This window comes from Maniola hyperantus, chromosome 27 (genome assembly GCF_902806685.2).
Source record: "Maniola hyperantus chromosome 27, iAphHyp1.2, whole genome shotgun sequence".
NCBI lineage: Eukaryota > Metazoa > Arthropoda > Insecta > Lepidoptera > Nymphalidae > Maniola > Maniola hyperantus.
The window spans coordinates 5932896-5957341 of NC_048562.1; the positions used below are offsets into that span (position 1 = coordinate 5932896).

General features: G+C 39.3%; 2 protein-coding genes across 3 annotated transcripts in view; one reads left to right on the top strand and one right to left on the bottom strand.

Annotated features, from left to right (window-relative positions):
- pwn (pawn) overlaps positions 1 to 24446 on the bottom strand; it is a 59410-nt gene that overhangs the window by 22371 nt on the left and 12593 nt on the right. For both annotated transcript variants that reach the window (XM_034982633.2, XM_069507866.1), the window contains exons 3-6: positions 4385 to 5965; positions 3621 to 3824; positions 2241 to 2408; positions 873 to 1053 (exon numbers count right to left, since the gene is read on the bottom strand). In XM_034982633.2, coding sequence (XP_034838524.1) covers positions 873 to 1053; positions 2241 to 2408; positions 3621 to 3824; positions 4385 to 5965 — 2134 coding nt within the window. The remainder of the gene's footprint in view (positions 1 to 872; positions 1054 to 2240; positions 2409 to 3620; positions 3825 to 4384; positions 5966 to 24446) is intronic.
- Positions 16089 to 18169, top strand: LOC117994679 (pupal cuticle protein PCP52-like). Its single transcript, XM_034982632.2, has 3 exons — positions 16089 to 16185; positions 16772 to 17110; positions 17904 to 18169. The coding sequence occupies exons 1-3, from the start codon at positions 16174 to 16176 to the stop codon at positions 18108 to 18110; spliced, it is 558 nt and encodes a 185-aa protein (XP_034838523.1). The 5' UTR covers positions 16089 to 16173; the 3' UTR covers positions 18111 to 18169.

Consider the following 24446-nt stretch of genomic DNA (forward strand, 5'->3'; position numbering starts at 1 on the left):
AAGTATTATTGTTGTATATAAGTTGATTTGGGTATTTATTATAAGATATTTATGTAGTTTATTAGATTCTAGTACCGTAGACCCATTCCACGTCTTGATACGCCTTACTCACAACCTTGAATGGGAAGCTGGAAGAAATCTGTGTTTAGAGATAAGCATTTCCGATGTAACTTTATTTATTATTACTTTGTAGCTACAATTTTGGTACATGAAAAATAAAAATAAATAAAATAAATAAATGTTATACAGGGTAAACATACAGGGTGTAACCAGAACGTTGGCAAAAACGAAAACGGGTGGTAGTACTGATGATTACTGATATGATACCAAAAAAAAGCGACAAAAAATATAAAAAGTTTACGATATATCCATACTAATATTATAAATACGAAAGTGTGTCTGTCTGTTTGCTAGCCTTTCACGACCCATCCGCTCAGCCGATTTGACGAAATTTGGTACAGAGATAGCTTGCATCCCGGAGAAGGACATAGGCTCCTTTTTATCCCGGAAAATCAAAGAGTTCCCACGGGATTTCTAAAAACCTAAATCCACGCTGACGAAGTCGCGGGCATCAGCTAGTTGCAAATAAAACATCTGACTGACGCTAAAGGTCAGCAAACGTTGCGTAAGTAGGCCACTCGGAGTCAATGCCGCGTCGTAGGCGGGGTATTGACCCGAGTTTTGCATGCTATACATTGCGGGTTTGAAAGATACTAAATCACTAAAACTACAAAATTATTGGTATTGAATTGTGTTTAGCTAGTATAACAATAAAAGTTTTTGCTAGCATTCACGTTATGTATGTCCAGCAGTGGACATCTTGAGGAGAAAATGGCTCCTTAGTTTAGGTCCGCTGCATCATCATATCTAACCTGACAGTGGGTTGTGGGCGTCTGTACGTGTGTGGTCTTTGTCCAGGGCCAGAATGTGGGTGAGGATGTGCTGGTCTCCTGGGTGGTTGTGGTGGGGGTGGGGGTGAGGGCAGGGGGGTGTCGTCTGCTGGTATCGCCACTCCTGTGCCCAGCGAGGGTCCCAGGGTTGAGTGTGATGATGCTGGAAGAAAAGAAGACCAGAATGATTAGGCTCTTTAATGGTAAAGTATTGTAGAATGGAATAGACAAGATTTCTATATAATTGGGTATCTGACTCCAATTTTTTATTACTTTATTATAAACAAGGATAAAAACAATGACGTAAACTGAAAAAAACTAATTAAATCGATCAAATAACAAAAAAGTTATAAGCATTTAAATATTTCCGATTAGACAGAGATAGCGATATAGCATTTTGACGTCACACCTTACTAATGCCATAGTAATAATATTTATCAAATTCAAAAGTAGGAAAATACCCAATTATCACCACTATAATATCTTACAAATCCAACAACCGACCATCAAAAAGTGTAATTTAGTGAAGATCTCCCACTGAGCGGTTGGTTTTACTCAGTAGCGCCATCTAGGCCGACGGTTGTGTCTTGAAGATTCTATATTATATAGTGCAGATTGCAGAAAACTCCGGTAGTGCGATTCAGGTTTGCGTGTTCTCCTTTCACTTTTGAGGATGCTATCGTGCAGCCATCTAGTGAGAGCGATGTGAGTAGTCAAGGCTTGGGTTCGTATCCAATTGATGTACAGTACTCGGCAGAAAGTAATGTACATCGGCCTTTAGAATGACATACTTTCGGCTTTGTAGAGCGTGGTCTCTGACACTCATACCTATATGACGTTTTTTCGGTCTCAACGATAGAAACATCGCTCTTCAAATCTGCTATCTCCTTCTGTTAGAACTGAACTGTTAGAACTTTATAACAAGTATAACACCTAATGTACCTACACAGTTAATGCAATAAAATTTATTCTATTCTATTCTATTCTATTCTATTCTATTCTATTCTATTCTAAATGTCGATATACATTACTTTCTGTCGCGTACTGTTTAGTTGCAGATCTACTTTCTTCGTACGAGTGAGGAGCGCCATCTGCTTGCAATTGTGGCGATGAAATGAAATGAAACGAAACGAAACGAAACGAAACGAAACGAAACGAAACGAAACGAAACGAAACAAAACGAAACGAAATGAAATGAAATGACATGAAATGAAATTAAAATATTTTTTATTCAACTAAACTTTTACAAGCATTTTTGAATCGTCAGAGGCATCTACCACTGGTTCGGAATGCCCTTCCTACCGAGAAGAACCAGCAAGAAACTCGGCTGGGCTAATGATATGTACTTACATGTCTGATGAGCAGACTGGACCTTGGTAGGTGTTATGCTGGTGGTGGGAGTGTCGAAGAGGTTGAGGTAGGTCCTCTTGCCGTCTATGGAGACGAAGCCATGGTCACCAGATGGGGATACTATGATGTCGTGGTCTGTGGGGTGAAGGTTGATGCTCTCTACGTGCACTGGAAATAAAATGGGTAGTTTAGTTTGATTGGAATTTGATGTCCTCCCTGGCGCAGTGTTGTGTTGTTTCGGATTGACTATGCTGCATAGGCCCTACTGGCCGCTACAGCGTCACCGGGGGGAGCGCAAAGCTCCGCCCTAGGGCTCGAAGAAATAATATGAGAGGTCGGGGAGCAACATCCTCCTAAAGGCGCCTCCTGTGAGGCTCGGACCACGGCTTAGGATGACGTTGGGAATCTGCCGCAGTGGTGAATGAATGAATGAATGATTTATTCAATAAAATGCAGGTACAATAGCTTGAAACAATGTCTGATGAGCCTTATACATTTTACCATTGTAACTGGTGTTTGAATATTATTACCTTAAATTAAAAACATAAAAATTAGTAGGAATGAAAATACAAGTTATACATAGACTTCATACAATCAAAACAAAATATTAGTGATGAATAAAATGAGCGCTGTAGTCTTATCAGTGGGAGGTCCCGGGCTCGATTCCTGGCAAGGGAAATTTGTCGGGAACATTATTGCTTGGCCAAAGGAGGGGTTTTTAGCCGGTAGCAGTCCGGCACAATTTGATTCGGATGTCTAGGAGGATTTTCTCATTCTACGCGGATAATTTGCACTAACAAGCGTTCCAGTACAATGCCTGTAGACACAAAAGGGGTATGGTATACACACACGCACTCACGCACACACAAACACACACATACACACAGATAACTGCCTTTTAAAGTCATAACATCATTGTACCTAAATCTTTTGTACTAGCCAGTTGTTAACGTTTATGCTATGTGTCCTTTAGTTATAAATCCTTTTGTATGTAAATACTTGTGTATGTGTAAATGTTGTTGGTTAGTCAAATAAAAAAATAAAAAATAAAAAAAAAATAAAAAAATAACATGGACTTCCACGCACATAATATTTTCTTTAGCTCTTTCGTTTAGTTAGTATGTTAGTTAGTATGTAGTTAGCTTTGTATTCACCGAGCTGGAGGCCCTGTTTTCCGAGACACAGTTTCTACTAGTTCGGAAAACAGGTGCACAGTATTGTTTTGGTAAGAATTTTATAATAATTAGTTTTAAGGTCTCAATACTAACAAAAATATGATTTTGTATTTGGTGGAAATAAATGATTTTTTTATGGGTTTAATAAATACTGCCATACCCTTTCAAGGTTAACCTTGAGATATTGTGGATTTAATTTACTTACCAGCTCCTCCTTTCTCCCCAGGTCCCTGTATAGCGGAGACGGTGACATCGAAGATCTCCCCGTACCCTGGTAAATGTGTCTCCGCCGCAGTGATGATGGGGGCATCAGGGGGCCTGTAGCGGGAGCCGTGGGGTTTGAAGTCGGTGTCGTCCAGGACTATACCAGGACGGGGTCTGTACGGCTGGTATGGTATACCTTGAGATGCTGTGGATTTAATTGATGGGAAATATCGGGATACCAAAAAGCATGAGTTCCTATTTGGCTGTACCTTTTTGTTTTGTAATATCTGCACTGTTTACCCATATTCGCAATAAAGAAATTTGAATTTGAATTTGAATTTGAATTTGAATTTATTTTTAACCAATTTCTAAAAACGAAAGTTCTTAATTCAGTGCGTATTTTTTTGTGTACAAATAATTATTAAGTTGGTAAAGCTGTGATAGCCTAGTGGTTAGGACGTCCGCCTTCTAATTGGAGGTCAGGGGTTCGATCCCGGGCACGCAAGTGTAACTTTTCGGAGTTATGTGCGTTTTAACGGTGTCATATCACTTGCTTTAGTGAAGGAAAACATCGTGAAGAAACCTGCATACCTGAGAGTTCTCCATAATGTTTTCTTAGATCTATGAAGTCTGCAAACTCACAAGCTCTTCTCTTATTAGAGTAGAGCTGTGCTCAGTAGTAGGCCAGAATTAATGAAGCATCATTGTCGTCAAGCGTAAGCCTATGTTTCAAAACGGAAAAATTACAATAGAAATAAAACTTACTTGGTAAAGGCTGAGTGTTAATCGATGACGTTTTAATATCAATATGTACAGTTGTAGCTTCACTGCTGGCTGGTGCATGGCTTATTAAGCCTTCAGTTGGTGTTGGAGCAGCAATGGATAGTATAGTTGATGTTGGAGTCTCTACAACCGATGGTTCTAGTACTGGTTGAATGTTACTCACTATACTAACTATAGTTTCATTTTTATCTGGTTTTTCTGTAGATTTTTCTGTAGGTTTATCTTCAATTTGATATTTATCTTTTAATCTATCTTTATCTGGATTCGATTGATCTTTTTTCTTATCCTTTTCTAGTTTAATCGGTTTCTCAGTCTTAGGTTTTTCTGTTGTGGTTTTCTGTGTTGTTGTTTCCGTAGGTTTTGGTTTTTCTGTTGTTTTCTCAGTTGATGTTGTAGTAACTTCTGTAGTCGTTGTTGTAGTTGAACTAGTGGTTATTTCAGTTGTACTAGTAGTTTCAGGAGCATTAGTAACTTGATTTTCTTTTTCAGTATCTTCTGTGATATTTCTAACAGTTGTTGTTTCAGTAGTGATAAAAGCAAGTATATCATCACGATGATTATTATGATCGTGTATATTGTTTTCTGAATGACTTTCATTTTCATTAAAAGTGAATTCATCTTTGTTATCATCTGGGTTATCAGGTGGTGGGATCAGAGTGGGTTTGTACACTGGTAGTCCAGGATTTGGTCTTCGGTTATACGGTGGCCTTGGTCTACGCTGCCACGGAGGTAAAGGTCTATGAAAACTCGGTCGATTAGACATAGGTGGTCCAATTTGATCTTGCAAATTGACACCAGGAGGTCTATCAAATGGATACGGTGGTGGTATCTTCGTTGGATGGTAAGAATGAGGTGGTGGTGTTAGCGGTTTATCAAATTCTGGTATTGGAGGAACATCAGATATGCGTGGTGGCCCACGGTTATTGATTCTAGAAGCTAAAGGACGTGGTCTCCCGTTTAGTTGTGTATTGGCTTGTACGTTAACATTGCCGTTTAGAAGTTTAACGATACCAGTGATAATGTTTTGGATTTCAGAGTTCTGTCGTCCTTGGTTAAAGTTCGCCGTCGCGAAGGTTGGAGGTTGCACTGCTGATGGTCGGAGTTTGGGCCCCGCAGGCGCTAGTGCACGACCTTTCGGAGCCCTCTTCTCTTCCCCCGGAAACCTGAACTCTAATTTATCCCCGAACCCTGAAGACATCATCATGTCTTCCTCATCTCTTATATAACTAGCAGTTTTCGTTGGAACGATTTCGTGGTACTTTCTCTTATGTATATCTAGTTCGTTGTCGATTTCATTATTATTCGATGTCTGTATTTCGTCTGTGTTTATAGATCGAATACCTCTGTTAGGTTCTACTGATCTTTCTACTATTAAATGGTATTCAGTGTCTTGGTCTGATAAGTCTTCTGGTTCTTTTTGTTCTTCGATGTCATATTTGGCACTAGGTTCTAAATTAAAGAAGTTTTCTACATTACTTGTTTGTAGTGACTCGTCACCTTGTAGTTTTTCGTTGACAGCTGATTTTGGTGATAGCTGCGATATCGTGTAGGTCTCTTCGTAACCTGTAAAGACGGAAACCAACACGTCATTTAATATTATTATTAGAATGAGTATGAAGAAAGTTTGAACAGTTTCACTTCTCAATTATTTAGCACGGATTACTTAATTTTTAGGGTTCCGTACCTCAAAAGGAAAAACGGAACCCTTATAAGATCACTTTGTTGTCTGTCTGTCTGTCAAGAAACCTACAGGGTACTTTCCGTTGACCTAGAATCATGAAATTTGGCAGGTAGGTGGGTCTTATAGCTGGTTTTAGGGGGAAAATCTGAAAACCGTGAATTTAGGGTTGATCACACAAAAAAAAAATTGTGGCCATGAACTAATAATTAGTATTTGCAATATCCGAAGTAAGATAACTATATCAAGTGGGGTATGAAAGGTCTTCACCTGTGCATTCGAAAACAGATTTTTATTTATTTTTATGCATCATAGTTTTTGAATTATCGTGCAAAATGTCGAAAAAATACGACTATAGTACGGAACCCTCAGTGTGCGAGCCTGACTCGCAATTGGCTTGTTTTACTGTCTCATGACGCTAGACATCGCAATAGGCCGAACGTAAGTACTAAGTACCCTATTGTATTGTCTTGTACGAAATCTGCTATTCTGCAATCGTCTTTGTAATATTACGGTAGGTATGAAACGCCGAGTAGGGAAATTCTGTAATCTATGGTATGAAATAACGGTGTTCAGCTTAGTAATGGAATATTATGTTTTCTACAAAATTATGCTCGCGATTTCGTCCGCGACTATTAAACCTCTATTTCACCCCCTTATAGGAGTTGAATTTTCAAAAATCCTTTCTACCGGATGCCTACGTCATAATAGCTATCTGCATGCCTTTCAGCCCGATCCGTCCAGTAGTTTGAGCTGTGCGTTGATTTTTTTTTTATATTTTTTTTTTTTTTACATCTTATTAGAACGGCAGTGCCACTTACACTAACTAGATAATTAATAATAAATTTAAATACAAATAAAGGTACAAGAAAAAAGACATAAAATACAAAACGATAAAAAATCAAAGGATTTTGAATATGTACGCTGAGAACATTGAATGACATATTCATGTAATGCTCTCAGCGTACTTCAGTAACTCCCGAACCAGTATTATAGAGCCATCATTAAATGGGTCCCATTGAGCATTATTGTCCAAAAGCGCGTTGAATGATGCTAATGAACGGGGTATAGGTGACATAGATCTAGCAACAGTGCGATGATGTGGGACCACGAAAAGTTTATTTTTTCGTGGACGAAGATTACTGTTGGATTCAGGGACACGTATGCGACACAGTTGGTCATGAAGTTGATAGATCAGTCAATCAGTCAGTCACCTTTTCCTTTTATAGATTCAGGCAATCATATGAATTGCGATTGTAATAATGATTGTTGCAGTTTTTCCGCAATCGACCAGCTGAATGAAAAACTGGGAACACAGACTAGAGTAACAATACCTATGATTATGTACCGTACTGGAACGTAGTCAACCGTACATTGTTTACCGTATATCAATTAACGGTGTTCGACGATGTATGGCTAATCTAGACGCTTGCACCTTGCGATCTAAGGCTGAGATCTATAGGGCGCACTTTGACTTTGCTCAGACTTAATTGAGTTAAAACGAGACAGATTTATAGGAGAGATATATGGCTCTGTCTCGTTTTAACTTTGTCTTAAGTCTAAGCAAAGTATGTGGTATGGGTATGGGTGTGGGTTAACCTTATATAATAAAATCCCGCAAACTATTTTGGACTTAGCTTTGCACAAGTTTAAAAAATCTATTAAAAATATGCTCCAGAAAAAAGCATATATTACACAATTGAAGATTATCTAAATGATAAAAGAGTGTGGATTTGACCTGCAGCTCGTTCCGGCAACGCACAAGACTGCAAATAGTATTTTATACATGGCATAATCTTGTACCTATATCAAATATTTGAAAAGAGCAACCGCCGAGTTTCTTGCTGGTTCTACTCGGTAGGAAAGGCATTCCGAACCAGTGGTAGATGCATCCGACTATTCGAAAGTACTTGTAAAAGTTTATTCGAATAAAAAAGATTTTTATTTATTATTTATTTATTTATGACCCTCCTGACAAAAGACGCCCTAAGCACGTCCTTTACGACCCTGACGACCAAATAATGACTGACAATGCTCCCTATTTCTCAGGGCTACACAAATCAATGATACAGCGTGTTCGCCGGCGAAGACGAGGTCCCCGTTATCCTAAGCCGTGGTCCGAGCCTCAGCAGAGACCTAAGATTGCTCAGACACCAAATATGGTCTAGTTCTAGACTACGGAGACTTAAGTGACGTATTTGAGTCAAAATTCAACTACTATCAGGGGCGTGCATTTCATAGAGGCATTAAAGCACTGCTTACCCTACTTATAATGGACCAATCATTAATGCTCATTTTCCTTTAGGCCCTGCTAGTAAAATAGGTTCCTATTTAACAACTGCTTACCCTGCATATAATCCCTATGCACGCCACTGACTACTATGTACACAACGCGACCCAATAAATGTCAACCAGTCGTAATTTTAAAATCTATATAGGTATTGTTAATTGTATTTAGATTTATATTTTGATAGGTTCAAATTGCCTGAAATAAATAACTATTTGTTTATTTATTATTTAATAGCTTATGCCCGCGACTTCGTCCGCGTGGACTACACAAATTTCAAACCCCTATTTCACCGCCTTAGGGGTTGAATTTTCAAAAATCCTGTCTTAACGGATGCCTACGTCATAATAGCTATTTCTGCATGCCAAATTTCAACCCGATCCGTCCAGTAGTTTGAGCTGTGCATTGACAGATCAGTCAATCAGTCAGTCAGTCAGTCAGTCAGTCAGTCACCTTTTCCTTTTATATATTTAAGATTTAATAGCTTATGCCCGCGACTTCGTCCGCGTGGACTACACAAATATCAAACCCCTATTTCACCGCCTTAGGGGTTGAATTTTCAAAAATCCTGTCTTAGCGGATGTCTACATCATAATAGCTATCTACATGGCAAACAGCCCGATCCGTCCAGTGGTTTGAGCTGTGCGTTGACAGATCAGTCAATCAGTCAGTCAGTCACTTTTTCCTTTTATATATTTAGATGATGTAATATAAGTTGAGATGTAATTAACAAGGCTACATGAACGAACTGCGCGAGTAACTAGGTATCTGATGCAATAAGCTCAAGAATTACTTAAATGTCGAATTAAATTATGCCCTATGCCATATAATAAAACCTACTCTAGAAATTACATACACCTGATTCACTTCCTCTACTTGTGCTATTCTTGAAATGTCAAGTAAAAGCTGTAGATTCATATTTTTACCTTGAATATATTTTTTCAAAAAAAAAAACCGGCCCAGTGCGAGTCAAACTCGCGCACCGAGGGTTCCGTTGTACAGTTTTATTTTTCGACATTTTGCACGATAAATCAAAAACTATTACGCATAAAAATTAATAAAAATCTGTTTTAGAATGTACAGGTAAAGCCCTTTTATATGATGCCCCACTTGATATAGTAATCTTACTTTGAAAGTCGAAAATGCTGATTATATTTTGTTCATGACCACAATTTAATTTTTTTTTCGTCATGTAACCACAAATTCACGATTTTCAGATTTTTTCCCCTAATACTTGGTGTAAGACCTACCTACCTGCCAAATTTCATGATTCTAGGTCAACGGGAAGTACCCTGTAGGTTTCTTGACAGACCGACAGACAACAAAGTGATCCTATAAGGGTTCCGTTGTTCCTTTTGAGGTACGGAACCCTAAAACCACTTCGCAACCCGTTGAGTTGTCGGTTACTTTCGTTCCTTTTGCACCTGGAGTGTTTTGTAGTACCTATAAGTCCCGCAAATTGCTATTGCGCTGGAACCATGTCTCGCATTAACATCGAAATGATGTCAGCTGAAAAAATATACCATCAGCTCGAAGCTCGAATATCTGGGCCATGTTATGTGCAACCCAAAATACGATCTACTGCAGCTTATAATACAGGGCAAGATAAAAGGCAGACGTAGACCTGGCCGTAGACGAATATCCTGGCTCAAGAACCTTCGCCAGTGGTTTAACATGAGTACAAGATCACTGTTTAGGGCAGCAGTAAACAAGATCCAGTTAGCCTTTATGATTGCCAACCTCCGGTAGGAGATGGCACTTGTAGAAGAAGAAGATCAGCTCGAAACTTCAGTCTAGTGCTGATGTCACAAAAATGGCGCTTTAGCAATTTGCGGGACTTATATAATGCCTTTTCTGTCTCTTACGGAAATTATAACATTCCATACCTAAATGGTATAAACTAGTTGCTCTACCATTTTTGGCAATTGATTTATACCTAATACATCTAATCTATACTTATAATGTAACTGGACGATTTCTGTACATCTAAATATAGAAAAGGAAAAGGTGACTGACTGACTGACTGATCTATCAACGCACAGCTCAAACTACTGGACGGATCGGGCTGAAATTTGGCATGCATCGCCTATTATGACGAGGCATCCGCTAAGAAAGGATTTTTGCAAAACCGCTAGGAGAGTAAAACAGGGGTTTGAAATTCGTTTAGTCCACGCGGACGAAGTCGCGAGCATAAGCTAGTAGATCATACTACCTTTAGTCGTTCTACCTTTTTTAGGGTTCCGTACCTCAAAAGGAAAAACGGAACCCTTATAGGATCACTTTGTTGTCTGTCTGTCTGTCTGTCAAGAAACCTACAGGGTACTTCCCGTTGACCTAGAATCATGAAATTTGGCAGGTAGGTGGGTCTTATAGCTGGTATTAGGGGAAAAATCTGAAAACCGCGACTTTGTGGTTAGATCACACAAAAAAAATTAAATTGTGGTCATAAACTAATAATTAGTATTTTTAATTTTCGAAGTAAGATAACTATATCAAGTGGGGTATCATATGAAAGGTCTTCACCTGTACATTCTAAAACAGATTTTTATTTATTTTTATGCATCATAGTTTTTGAGTTATACTGCAAAATGTCGAAAAAGTACGGAACGGTACTCGTTGCGCGAGCCTGACTCGCACTTGACCGGTTTTTTGGTAATTGATAGTAACATAATCATAATAATTACAGAATCACATGTTTTCTACCCGTATATATTAGCAACGCATGCCTCAGATTGCGTCGCCACTAAATTGGAGCGACAAAAACGAAAGTAGATAATATATTGTAGTGAAAGTACGTGAGTTTGACGGTGCGGGTCATTTTGGATTACTTTCTGCCGTCTAAAAGCCGTGATAGCTTAGGTGTTAGGATGTACGGGAGGCCAGAGTTCGATCCCGGGCATGCCAACGCCAAGCAATTTAGAGTTCCGGTACGATTTAGAGCCTCAATAGCTCAACTGGTAAAGGAGTGGACTGAAAACCGAAAGGTCGACGGTTCAAACCCCGCCCGTTGCACTATTGTCGTATCTACAGATCTACTCCTAGCAAAAGCTTTACGCTTAGTTGGAGAAGAAAGGGGAATATTAGTCATTTAACATGGCTAATATTCTTAAGAAAAAAAAAAGCATCTTATTCTAGTTTTATCAATTTTTTGTGGTTGCACATCACATTATCACATTATATATTATTAAACTTAATAAATTTTACATTACTTTTCCACTTATTATGAATATAATACACTAAAGTTAAAATTATTTTAAGCAACAGCTGATTTTACGACATGTCAGTTTGACGGTTACGTTCCGTTTTTCCGTTTTATAGAAACCAAAGGGGCATGGATTTAATTAAAACTGCCATACCCCTTCCTGGTTAGCCCATTGCCACCTTAGACTGCATCATCACTTACCAACAGGTGAGATTGCATTCGGAGTTGTGTATTTTAAGCGATTATTTTTTTTATTTTTTTTATTTAGATACAAGTTAGCCCTTGACTGCAATCTCACCTGGTGGTAAGTGATGATGCAGTCTAAGATGATAGCGGGCTAACCTGGAAGGGGTATGGCAGTTTTTATTAAACCCATACCCCTTTGGTTTCTACACGGCATCGTACCGGAACGCTAAATCGCTTGGCGGCACGGCTTTGCCGGTAGGGTGGTAACTAGCCACGGCCGAAGCCTCCCACCAGACCAGACCAGAAATTTAGAAATTATAAAATTCCAAACCCCTGCCAGGAATCGAACCCGGGACCTCCCACTATTAAGACCACAGCGCTCACCACTGCGCCAGGGAGGTCGTCAATCAAAATCAAAAATCAAAATATCACTTGTTTTAACGATGAAGGAAAACAGCGCGAGGAAACCTGCATGGCTGATGCTGAGATCTATAGAGCGCATTCTTACTTAGCTTAGACTTAAGACAGAGTTAAAACGAGACAGAGCTATATCTCTCACATAAATCTGTGTCGTTTTAACTCAATCTTAAGTCTGAGCAAAGTCAAAGTGCGCTCTGTAGATCTCAGCCTGAGACTTCGGCAACCAGCGGCCAGTCAAAATGATGTTTGCGGTATACGACGTTTGTGATTTGATTAGTTTTTCAAAAGTTTTTGGTGAACTGATAATTTGTCATACGTTTTTTGTCAATCATTAGTGAACCTGAGACTTCTCCGTAATGTTCTCAAAGGTGTGTGATCACTGATTACGTAGAGAAACTCCAAGCATCGCTGTTCTCTCCATCGCCAGATGTGACTCTGAACTTTCTTATGAACCCCATAGTTAGTAGTAGTTTTAAGTATTGACAATGTTTTATTACATTAAATAATTGTAATGTACGTTCAGTGGAAACTCGATTAACCGGACTAATTGTGATCGTTAGGGATTCGGATAATCGAAAATCCGGATAATCGAATGTATGAAGAAAAGCGGGTTTTGTGCATAATATTATGTAGTTCACTATAATAGTATTTTCAATTTTCAATTGTAAAATAACTATACCAAGTGGGATATCATATAAAAGGGCTTTGCCTGTACATTCTAAAACAGATTTTTATTTATTTTGATGCATAATAGTTTTTGATTTATTGTACAAAATGGCGGAAAAAATACTCGAGTATGGAACCCTCGATGCGCGAGTCTGACTCGCACTTGACCGAACAATTTTCTGTTGGTAGTCCGGATAATCGCGAATCCGTATAACCGAGGGCCGGATAATCGAGTTTCTACTGTATTATGAATTTGACAACTAACATTTTAATTGAAACCTACTTAAAACAGGATGTTCCCATTTTGATTGCGATTTAATGTCCTAAGACCTGATATTTTGAATCATTAAATCATTTACTACTTGAAAAATAGGAAGTCTAATTTATAATGGCTTCCTTATTCATTAAAGAAGTACATACATACATACTTTGCTCGTAATTAATTATTTTACTGGTATGGTGTAAGTACCAATTTGCTTTACGTCAAGAAAAAAATATTAAAACAAGAAAATTGATCTTAATCTCTGCGTGTCACGGGTCTCTAGCTCATAGACGAAATCTATATATATAAAAGGAGAAGGTGACTGACTGACTGACTGACTGACTGACTGACTGACTGATCTATCAACGCACAGCTCAAACTACGGGACGGATCGGGCTGGAATTTGGCATGCAGATAGCTATTATGACGTAGGCATCCGCTAAGAAAGGATTTTTAAAAATTCAACTCCTAAGGGGGTGAAATAGGGTTTTGAAATTTTGTAGTCCACGCGGACGAAGTCGCGAGCATAAGCTAGTCTTAATATATAAAAGGAAAAGGTGACTGACTGACTGACTGACTGACTGATCTATCGACGCACAGCTCAAACTACTGGACGGATCACGCTGAAATTAGGCATGCAGATAGCTATTATAACGTAGGCATCCGCTAAGAAAGGATTCTTCAAAATGCAACCCCTAAACTGGTAAAATAGGGGTTTGAAGTTTGTATGAAAGTCTGTCAGTTTTGAAGTGTCTATAAAGAAGTTTTGTAGTTAATATTTTTGCAATTAGCAGTATGACATATTTTATTATAAGCTCATGTTAAACTCTCATAGTTAAAGATCCAAACCTAAGGGTGTAAAATAGGGGTTTAAAATTTGTGTAATCCACGCGGACGAAGTCACGAGCATAAGCTAGTCTAAATATAAAAGGAAAAGGCGACTGATTGACTGATCTATCAACGCACAGCTCAAACTACTGGACGGATCGGGCTGAAATTTGGCACGCAGATAGCTATTTATCAGCAGATATCTATTAGAACTAGCTCTTAGTTTTAAGATGTGATGTGTGGCACAGTTATGTAAATAAACGTATTTTCTTTCTGTTATGTATAGATGTCAGCTATAAGAGGATTTTTGAAAATTCAACCTCTAATGGGGGTAAAGTAGGGGTTTGAAATTTGTGTATTCCACGCGGACGAAGTCGCGGGGATAAGCTAGTCAAATATACCCTTCCAAGTTTATTACTCACTAGGTTATCCTATATTTCAAACCCCTATTTTACCCCCTTAGAGGGTGAATTTACAAAAATCCTTTTTGAAAATTCAACCTTAGTTTGTACTGTACTGTATTTAAACAACAGTTAAGTACTGAAAACAACGATTCATTAAGTAGTTTGTAAGCTGTGACCAAAACGATTATGAAGGTACGGAACCCTAAAAAAGGCGAGTTTTTTTTTACATAAACTATACAATATCATGATCAAAACGAAATATCAAACCCGTCCATTACCGATTTTTTTCTTCAAAATGAATTATCCTGCTAAATACCATTCCGAACATCTAATCAATGCTAACAACTATTTAAAATAATATTATAATTGACTTTATTACACGAAAATATACTTTCGCGTAGGCTGTACAGACGTCTACCTTTGCGCGATTGAAACTGGCAAAAAAAAAGTAAGCGACATTGGCCGCATTCCAAATTTGAATATCGAGTACGTCAATTTTGCCGCGCACTGGATCTGTCAAACGCGCTTCCTGACCACCAGAGACATAAAAAGCGTTGCATTACAAACAGAGAAGACAAAGCGACAAAATATGCCAATTGGCTATTTTCACAAAATCTGTTTTTATAAATAATTTTCTGGGATAAAAAACCGGCTAAGTGCGAGTCAGGCTCGCGCAATGAAGGTTCCGTACTACAGTCGTATTTTTTCGACATTTTGCACGATAATTAAAAAACTATGATGCATAAAAATAAATAAAAATCTGTTTTAGAATGTACAGGTGAAGACCTTTCATATTATGATACCCCACTTGATATAGTCACTCACTTCGAAAGTTGAAAATACTAATTATTAGTTCATGACCACAATTTAATTTTTTTTGTGTGATCTAACCCTAAATTCACGGTTTTCAGATTTTTCCCCAAATATCAGCTATAAGATCTACCTACCTGCCAAATTTCATGATTCTAGGTCAACGGGAAGTACCCTGTAGGTTTCTTGACAGACAGACGGACAGACAGACAGACAGACAACAAAGTGATCCTATAAGGGTTCCGTTTTTCCTTTTGAGGTACGGAACCCTAAAAAGTAACCTATGTCTATACCATAGAGAATTCAACTCCTCGAGTACGCATATACAAGGTTTTGCACGAACCAAAATTGTAAAATGTTGGCGAGGGACAGGGGCGAATGCTTTGTTGTGATTGGTGGATTCAAAAGTCACGTAATCAAAACAGTGTGCGGAATGACGGTACTGAACGGGCGTGGGCCGACTTTTATGCTAAGCACAAGTGTCTAAGCTTGGCGAGCGGGGCTGTTTGGCTATTAGGCGTCTATAGGTGGTGGTCTGTGGTCTATACTTATATAAGGAAAGTTCCATGGGATCTACCCACCGTGCACGAGTTTAAGCCAAGCTGTGTGTTATGTGTGTAGGTAATTAATCACTGTTAGAACTTAATTTTATTTGTTTTTTTATTATTATTCATTTGATATACCAACAATAAATTGTAACATATACCTATACCTATATGAGCAAAGAAATAATGTATAAGTCTGATTTATGTAATCTAAGTATTTATGCTTTTAAACCGTGAAAACCAGTCAATAATTTTCAAGTGATGTGCGTGCTAACAGTTAGATTGAATGTGCTCTCAATAGCCGCTCTATATTAAAGTCGAATCTCCTCGCTGCTCTTTAGACCACCCTTTACGCCCTTGGCCAGTACCAGTTTAACAGTCGAGGAGTTCCGCGTGACGTCACAGGTGGTCTAGTATATAAGCTATCAGCGGAGATGGAAACAGCATCAGTAGCTATCTAGCAGTCTACAAAAGAAGTGCAAGATGAGATTTCTGGTTAGTTCTATTTTCTTAATTTCTTTGTAGGCTTGCAATTTCCTATGAAAAGTTAAAAAGTGTGCAATTTTTAGTGAATTCAGATGACTTTGAAAAAATATTTTGTTTGAAAATTTTTGTTATAGTGCTTTATTACATTTAATTAAAAAGTTGTGCTTAAATTTTAGTGCAATTTAAGGAAGTTAAGAGTGCCATATTATGTTTTAAGTGATTTTAGCAGAATTTAATTTTAGTGATTTCTTGTGACATTAAAATTAATTGAAGACCATTGGATCAAGTGATATTATAAATTGAAAGTCAATTGATTGTTGTGTAAATTATATTTTTTACTAGCTTATGTCCGCGACTTTGTCCGCGTGGACTAAGTACATATATTTCAAACCTCTATTTTACCCCTTTTGAGTGATTAACAGCCGTACTCAGAGTCGCTAATCGTTACTTAAGATTGAGTTAAAACGATACAGATTTATGTGAGAGATCTGTCTCGTTTTAATTAAGCGACTCTGAGTACGGGTGTAAGTGCCATAAAAAAACACTGGATTCCCTTGACAAAGGCATTTTGAAAAAAGTCTCCGAATTCCAACAGATTGTAACCGTCGCCGTCTTCGCCTGCGCTGCAGCAGCACCAAGTGCTCTGCTGCCAGCAGCCTACTCCGCAGGCCTTATCAACCCATGGGCATCACCCTTGGCCGCACCCTGGGCCGTCTCCCCCTTGGCCGTCGCCAGGACCGTGGCTCTCCCAGCTGTAGGAGCCACCATCCCCCCTGGTGATATCCAGGGTGCAGCCATCGAAGCTAACAACAACGCTGTTGACGCCGTCCGTGCAGTCAACGACCAGGTTTCTGAACTCCAAGGCAGAGCCATCAACGCTGCTGAAGACCACGCTTGGCAATCAGTCAGCGCTGTCCAGACTGCTCAGGCTCAGGTTAGTCATGTTTTTTTTAAATATAGATAGCGAGAAAACGAGCAGGTGGGTCACCTGATGTTAAGTGATTACCGCCCATGAACATTTGCAGCACCACAGGAACCGCCGATGCGTTGCCGGCCTTTTAGGAATCCAAGACACTCACATACAGCATTTATCATCATCATCATCAACCGATAGACGTCCACTGCTGGACGCACACGCCACGGTCTTGGGCCGCCTGAATCCAGCGGCTCCTCGCGACTCGTCTGATGTCATCCGTCCACCTAGTGGGGGGGTCTTCCGGTGCGAGGTCGCCATACCAGCACCTTGGGACCCCAACGTCTATCGGTTGTACGAACTATGTGCCCTGCCCATTGCCACTTCAGCTTCGCAACCCGTTGAGCTATGTCGGTTACTCTAGTTCTCCTACGGATCTCCTCATGTCTGATTTGATTACGTAGAGAAACTCCGCACATAGCTCTCTCCATCGCCCGCTGAGTGACTCTGAGCTTTCTTATGAGGTCCATAGTTAGCGACCATGTCTCGGATCCATATGTCATCACTGGCAGCACGCACTGTTCGAAGACTTTGGTCTTCAAGCACTGAAGAATTTTGGACAAGAAGACATCTCAAAGCATCTCGACATCCCCCCATCAACAAATTTGTTGTTGGTAGGGGGAATGTTGAGATATGAGACACTGACCCTGTCTCGTGTTTTATTTTGGCTTCGAAAAATGCTTGTGAAATACAGAAGTTCTATAAATCAAGTACAGGTTTTTTACCGTTTTCTGAAAAAAAAAATTGTCCCCAGGTTGATGGAGCTGCTGCCAGCGTTGCCCCCAACGTAGCCAAATCCCTCGTGTCCCCAGTTGCCCCCATCGCCGCTTACTCTGCTGCCCCCATCGCAACTTACTCTGCTGCCCCCGTCGCAACTTACGCTGCTGCCCCCGCTCTGTACTCCTCAGCGTACTCCCCCCTCGGCCTCGCCGGCCCACTCGCCTACGCCCGCGCATGGTAATCTAGCCAAAACACCTTAGACCTAATGACGACGTGATATTAAATAACAATTTAATTGTTTATAGTGATTTTATTTCCTTAAGCCAATCCTATTAGCACAAAAACTTAATAGTAGGTACCTTCCAGGTATCACTACCCAGTGGCGTGCACAGTGTTCGAAGCCAGGGTAGGCCTTAGTTAGGTAGGCTGTTTACATGCAGGTCATAATGAAAAATATGCATTGAGCTATTACAACTGGGGTAAGCAGTGCATTTATGCCTTTATGACGTGCACGCCACTGTCACTACCCCTATTATAAATGTGAAAGTGTGTTTGTTTGTTGGTTTGTCCTTCAATCACGTCGCAACGTAGCAACGGATCGACATGATTTATTGCATGGGTATAGTTTAAGACTTATAAAAGGGACATAGGCTACTTTTTACTTTCCCGTTTAACCTAGAATCATGAAATTTGGCAGGTAGGTAGATCTTATAGCTGACATTTGGGGAAAAATCTGAAAACCGTTAATTTAGGGCTAGATCACACAAAAAAAATTAAATTGTGGTCATGAACTAATAATAAGTATTTTCAATTTTTGAAGTAAGATTATCAAGTGGGGTATCATATGAAAGGTCTTTACCTGTGAATTCTAAAAACGATTTTTATTTATTTTTATGTATCATAGTTTTTGAATAATCCTGCAAAATGTCGAAAAAATACGACTCTAGTACGGAACCCTCATTGCGCGAGCCTGACTCGCACTTGGCCGTTATTTATCCAGCAAAATCAAAGAGTTCCCACGGGATTTAAAAAAAAACTAAATCGACGCGTACGAAGTCGCAGGCATCAGCTAGTAACAACATAAAAGAAGAACACAGGTTACCGAGCGAACAAGTTCCTCTACTTATGGTCTTTATTAGCGATTCTTCACACGATCCGATACGATATTGAAGAAGGACGAATCGTTGCACATAAGTGGCACAAAACTTATGTGCAACGATTTGTATGCAATAAATCATGATCAACCCATCACCGGCTCACTACAGAGCACGGGTCTTCTCGGCATTCCGAACCAGTGGTAAATTAAAACTACCTGACTATTCATAAGCACTTTTAAAAAGTTTACATGAATAAAAAAACATTCTATTCTATTCTATTCTATTCTCTCAGAGTGAGAAGCGCTTTGGCCATAGTGTACCACGCTGACCATGTGTAGAATGGTAGACAACACTTTGAGAACATTATGGAGAACTCTCAGGCATGCAGGTTTCCTCGCAATGTTTTCCTTCAACGTTTATATATTTTAATTACTTAAAACCACGGAACAGAAATTCTGTTCCGTGCTTAAAGCGCACATACCATAGAGATAGATAGCATCCAGTCTGATAGTTAAAAGACAATCTAAATGTCTTAAGATAGAATTGTATCAATCAATCAATCAATCAGCCTATTTGCGTCCACTGCTGGACATAGGCCTTCCCAAGAGCACGCCACCACACACGATCCTCCGCCTTCCTCATCCACCCACTTCCCGCTATCTTCTTAAGGTCGTCAGTCCAGCGGGTTGGAGGTCGTGCGCTTGCCGATACACGGTCTCCACTCCAGAACACGTCTGCACCAGCGGCAGACGTGGCCTGCCCACTGCCACTTCAGCTGGCTAATTCGTTGGGCTATGTCGGTCACTCTGGTTCTTCTACGGATTTCCTCGATACGGATTTTGTCCCTCAGAGAGATACCCAACATAGCCCGCTCCATAGCCCGCTGAGCGACTTTGAACTTGTGGACAAGGCCAACTGTCAGTGTCCACGTCTCAGCGCCATACATCAATAGAATTGTATAATAATAATTATTACTTTGACAATAATTGCATTGAATGCGTTCATCAGTCTTTATATTGCTATTTTGTGGACCTCTTGAGATGAAATGCGTCAATCAATTTTAAAGATTCTTACACCAACAGATTTGTCTCAACCTTGCAACCTTACTAAATATATCAAAATTATGAAATACAATATGGTACCTACTAGATGCCATATATTAGAACAATTAAAAAATAAAATTATGAAATAATTAAGGTCTCGACAAGCCTTTTAATTAAATCAAAGTTGCATATCGAAACGGTCGAGACAAGCCCTTACTTATAAATAGGTCCACTAAGCTCAACTAGGTCCAACCTAAGCCTAAATCGTATCCGGTATCGAATGATGTAAAGAGACAGTAAAGTCTAAACATGGTAGCATCTCGAGTAGATCGGTCGATAACCCAAAATCCTTGAAGACGTCTCGCTCTGCAGGTACAACAATTATAATTATTTATAGCGTGAAAACGCAAAAAACCGTAGTCGAGATGTTTCCAAATAAAAGTTCTATTGTAAAGAACGAACTTGAAGTAAAACACTATTCTTAACCGATTTGAGGTTTAAAAAAACCAGCCTAATGAGAGTCAAACTCGCGCACCGAGGGTTCCGTACTCGGGTATCTTTTTCGACATTTAGCACGATAAAACAAAAACTGTTATGCATAAAAATAAATAAAAATCTGTTTTACAATATATAGATCGGGCTGAAATTTGGCATGCAGATTGAGATATGTTGTGACCGTATGGTAATAATTAAATGCGGCAACGGTGAAAGATGTTTATTGAGAGCCGGCTTATGATCTACTCTCGCTTATGGACTAACAATACTAATAAAGAAATCTTACATACTATTGTTTAAATCTTATTGCTTAACTACCTAACCTACATAATTTTGCATCACCTCTCTTTCAATCCGATGTGCAGGCAACCTAATTCGATATATTGAGGAGTTGCATTTTTATGTTACTTAAACTGACAATTCGTACATATTACAACTCCCCTGAAAATGTATGCGGTTACCCCTCCCCTTAAAAGAAAAAAAAATGTTAGACGCTACATCGAATCAGAAGAAAAGATGATGACAATCACAAAAATAAAATCTAATGCTAAATAAAATTAAAATTATGTAAGGAAACATTTTATTTTATCGTTACTTCCTGTGCTCAAGTGCAATTTATCTTATCTCTTACTTCGTATGGGCATACTTTCAACTTTACTTATAAATAGAAAAATCGTAATCTATTAAGTGCACAGTCAAGGATTTAACTTTTACAAAAGTTTCGAAAAATCTCATCATAATAAAATAATCTCAAAATAGCATCATAGGTATTAGATATGTATAAGCCAAGGTATCGATTTCACAAATCGACTTCAAAAGATTCTTTGACCTATCAAATCGTCGTCATCATAAGTATACAGCTGTCGTATAGCATCGTCGTAAGACGGTAAATATAAGGTTTCTATTCTATAACCCATAATATTACCTTTTATTAAGTAAACATCTCAGGTATTTATATTTCCTGGACAGTCAAAATAAATTTCTCCTAGTCTTCATCTTCCTTTCAAGTTACTTCTTCACATAATACAAATAAATAAACAAATCAACAAACGCGGCGCGTACTCTCCTAATCAATATTTAACATAACATGCTTGCGAGCATTTTTCATAACACTTATAATCTTCATCAAACTTATTTCTTTCAATAAGTATTTCAATAACATTCAACTTTTCATAAAAATTCTAGGTCTTTCACTAACACCAGCGCGGTAGATAATGATCAAGAGTCTAGACAAATATATAGTTGAATGAGGAGGTACTAAATATGCGCAAAACATCGCGTCCAAATAAATAAATAACAATCATCTTCCTACGTCAGTATGTCTCAATCCAAAATAAATATTGTATATTTTATACCTATAGCACTTCTACAGCCGAAGGGTGATCAAGCCTTTGGTTTGCAGAGTCCTAACTTGTCAAAGCCGGGTATAGTCTTATATCGTTAAACTTGCACGAAACTAGACGAAAAACGTCTGTAGGGGAAAAAATTCTCCTTATTTCATATTCATTTCCTTGTATTTGCAAATTGCATCTCGAGCAAAACCATTGTCTCGTATAACAATACAAAATATTCGGGTACGCGTGTGTCGTTGACCACGCGATGACACCGTTATAATTCTCTGAATTATTATATTTCGATTTTAACACCGAATATTTACGAAAGAAGTAAGTACCTACTTATTAATTTATTAATTATTATCTATTATTTGTTTAAACTATCCTACACACTATATAAAATCTTACAAATTAAGCACGAACGGAATTTATTAGTAGATAGTGGAGCAAGTATTATTTATTATTAAAAAACCAATATTCACCTAACCTACGTACAAAATTAAATTATCTACCCAATAGAAAAAAAAATTATAATTGCTACACATTTTACCTATTTGCCCATTACGAGAGATAAATTGCACTTACTTTAACTGTTAGCGACGCATTTCAATAGTCAATTTCGTGACCGCCGTGTAGTCGCCGTCGTCATCAGGACTGGTTTTGGTCATCAGGTCTGGAGGTCTGGAGTCTGCGCCTCTTCTTTCTTCTTGGTGGGCCGGGAAAACCCTGGACTCCTCGAACTGGGCCGGGAATACCCTGGACACCTCCTAGTTGTGGCCGGGATAACCCTGGACGCACGATGATGCTGGGCCGATCAATGAATCTTGAGATTGTCTTCTGTTCATAAGCGATTCATTTTTGAACTTATTTCTTGATGTTAGTGTTTCTTGATTTTTAATACAGGACGTGGAATTATTTTCTTCTTTTTGTTCTAATTGAGTCTTGAATCTTGATATTCTTTAGAAAATTGTGTAGTCTTCTTCTTGATCGGTGCCCAGCCGGTGCACGCACTTAGATTAGGCATGCACCGACTGGCAAGGGTCGCCATGAGATATGTTGTGACCGTATGGTAATAATTAAATGCGGCAACGGTGAAAGATGTTTATTGAGAGCCGGCTTATGATCTACTCTCGCTTATGGACTAACAATACTAATAAAGAAATCTTACATACTATTGTTTAAATCTTATTGCTTAACTACCTAACCTACATAATTTTGCATCACCTCTCTTTCAATCCGATGTGCAGGCAACCTAATTCGATATATTGAGGAGTTGCATTTTTATGTTACTTAAACTGACAATTCGTACATATTACAGCCATTATGACGTAGATATCCAGTAAGAAAGGATTTTTGAAAATACAACCCCTAAGGGGGTAAAATAAGGGTTTGAAAGTGTAGTCCACACGAACGAAGTCGCGGCAATAAGCCAGTCTTCTCTAAAGCTAGATATGATAGTTATCTAAAGCTGGGGTGCCAGCCAGGTGACCTGCCAGTGTGCCTGGGTGCTGTTTGTCCCTTTTGGATGCGTCCGAGGGGAAGAGCAGTTTTCGGGCCGGTGCGCCCCGGTAACATGGCTAGAGTAATCTCTCTTCGGGGATATTGTTGGCTAATGACCTGGCTGGGAGGAGGTTTAGAATAGAATAGAATAGAATAGAAATCAATTTATTGGTTGATCCAACACACTATAAACACAAATATTTACAATAAAAACATTCCTTAAAATCTAATTCAAACAAAATATAGGTACCTAGTGTCTAAAATGTGTCGTGCCAACGAAAAGGTTCGTCGAAAGGAAAGGAAAACGAGGAGGTTTCTCCGCGTGTCCCTCTGGACACTGTGGACGAGGCGAAGGATGAGACGCGGGCGACGTGCGCGGGATCGCAAAGTCGCCCATTGGGTCTCCCGGGGGAGTGGAGGTGCACATAGTTCGTGCACCTCGGACGTGCGGCGGGGGACCTCGTGAGGGTCCTCGGCGGACGTCGCTGGCTGGGTCGCGGTGGTTTGCTTCGGTGTTCCCGTGACCCAGTCGCCAGGCAACGCGCAGGAGGGCCGCTGGGTTTTACTGGGTGTTCCGGTCGCCTCTCGGTCGGTTAGTCCCACATACTTTCCTTCTAGTTTGTTGGCTGGCTGGTTAGCTGGCTGGCTTCCAGTAGGGGAGGATGCGTAAACGCATTTCCCAGCTATACAATGAACCAAAAGCTTTGCACCAGTGGGAGGGCGGGCGGTGCATTTCGCATGCTGCATGTTGCACCATACAGATTCGACCTGTACCCGTAGTACAAGATTTTACGTCTCACCAAACCAAACCAAATTCGAGAGTCGAAATACTTCCGCGTTACAGTAAACTGGATCTTAAACGCCTTGTTTTAAAGCTCAAGTTTGTCTACACTTCTACAGCCAGCGCTCCAAGCGGAAAAGTTGCGAAATTAAAATCAGTGGCATTGAATATTTGACTCCAATTCAAGGCCGTTTAGGTCCATTTTACTGTAACGCGGAAGTATTTCGACTCTCGAATTTGGTTTCGTTACCGTTTAGATTAGACGTAAAATCTTGTACTACGGGTACTGTTTCAGCGGATTATAGCAAATTAAGCTTTTGGTTCATT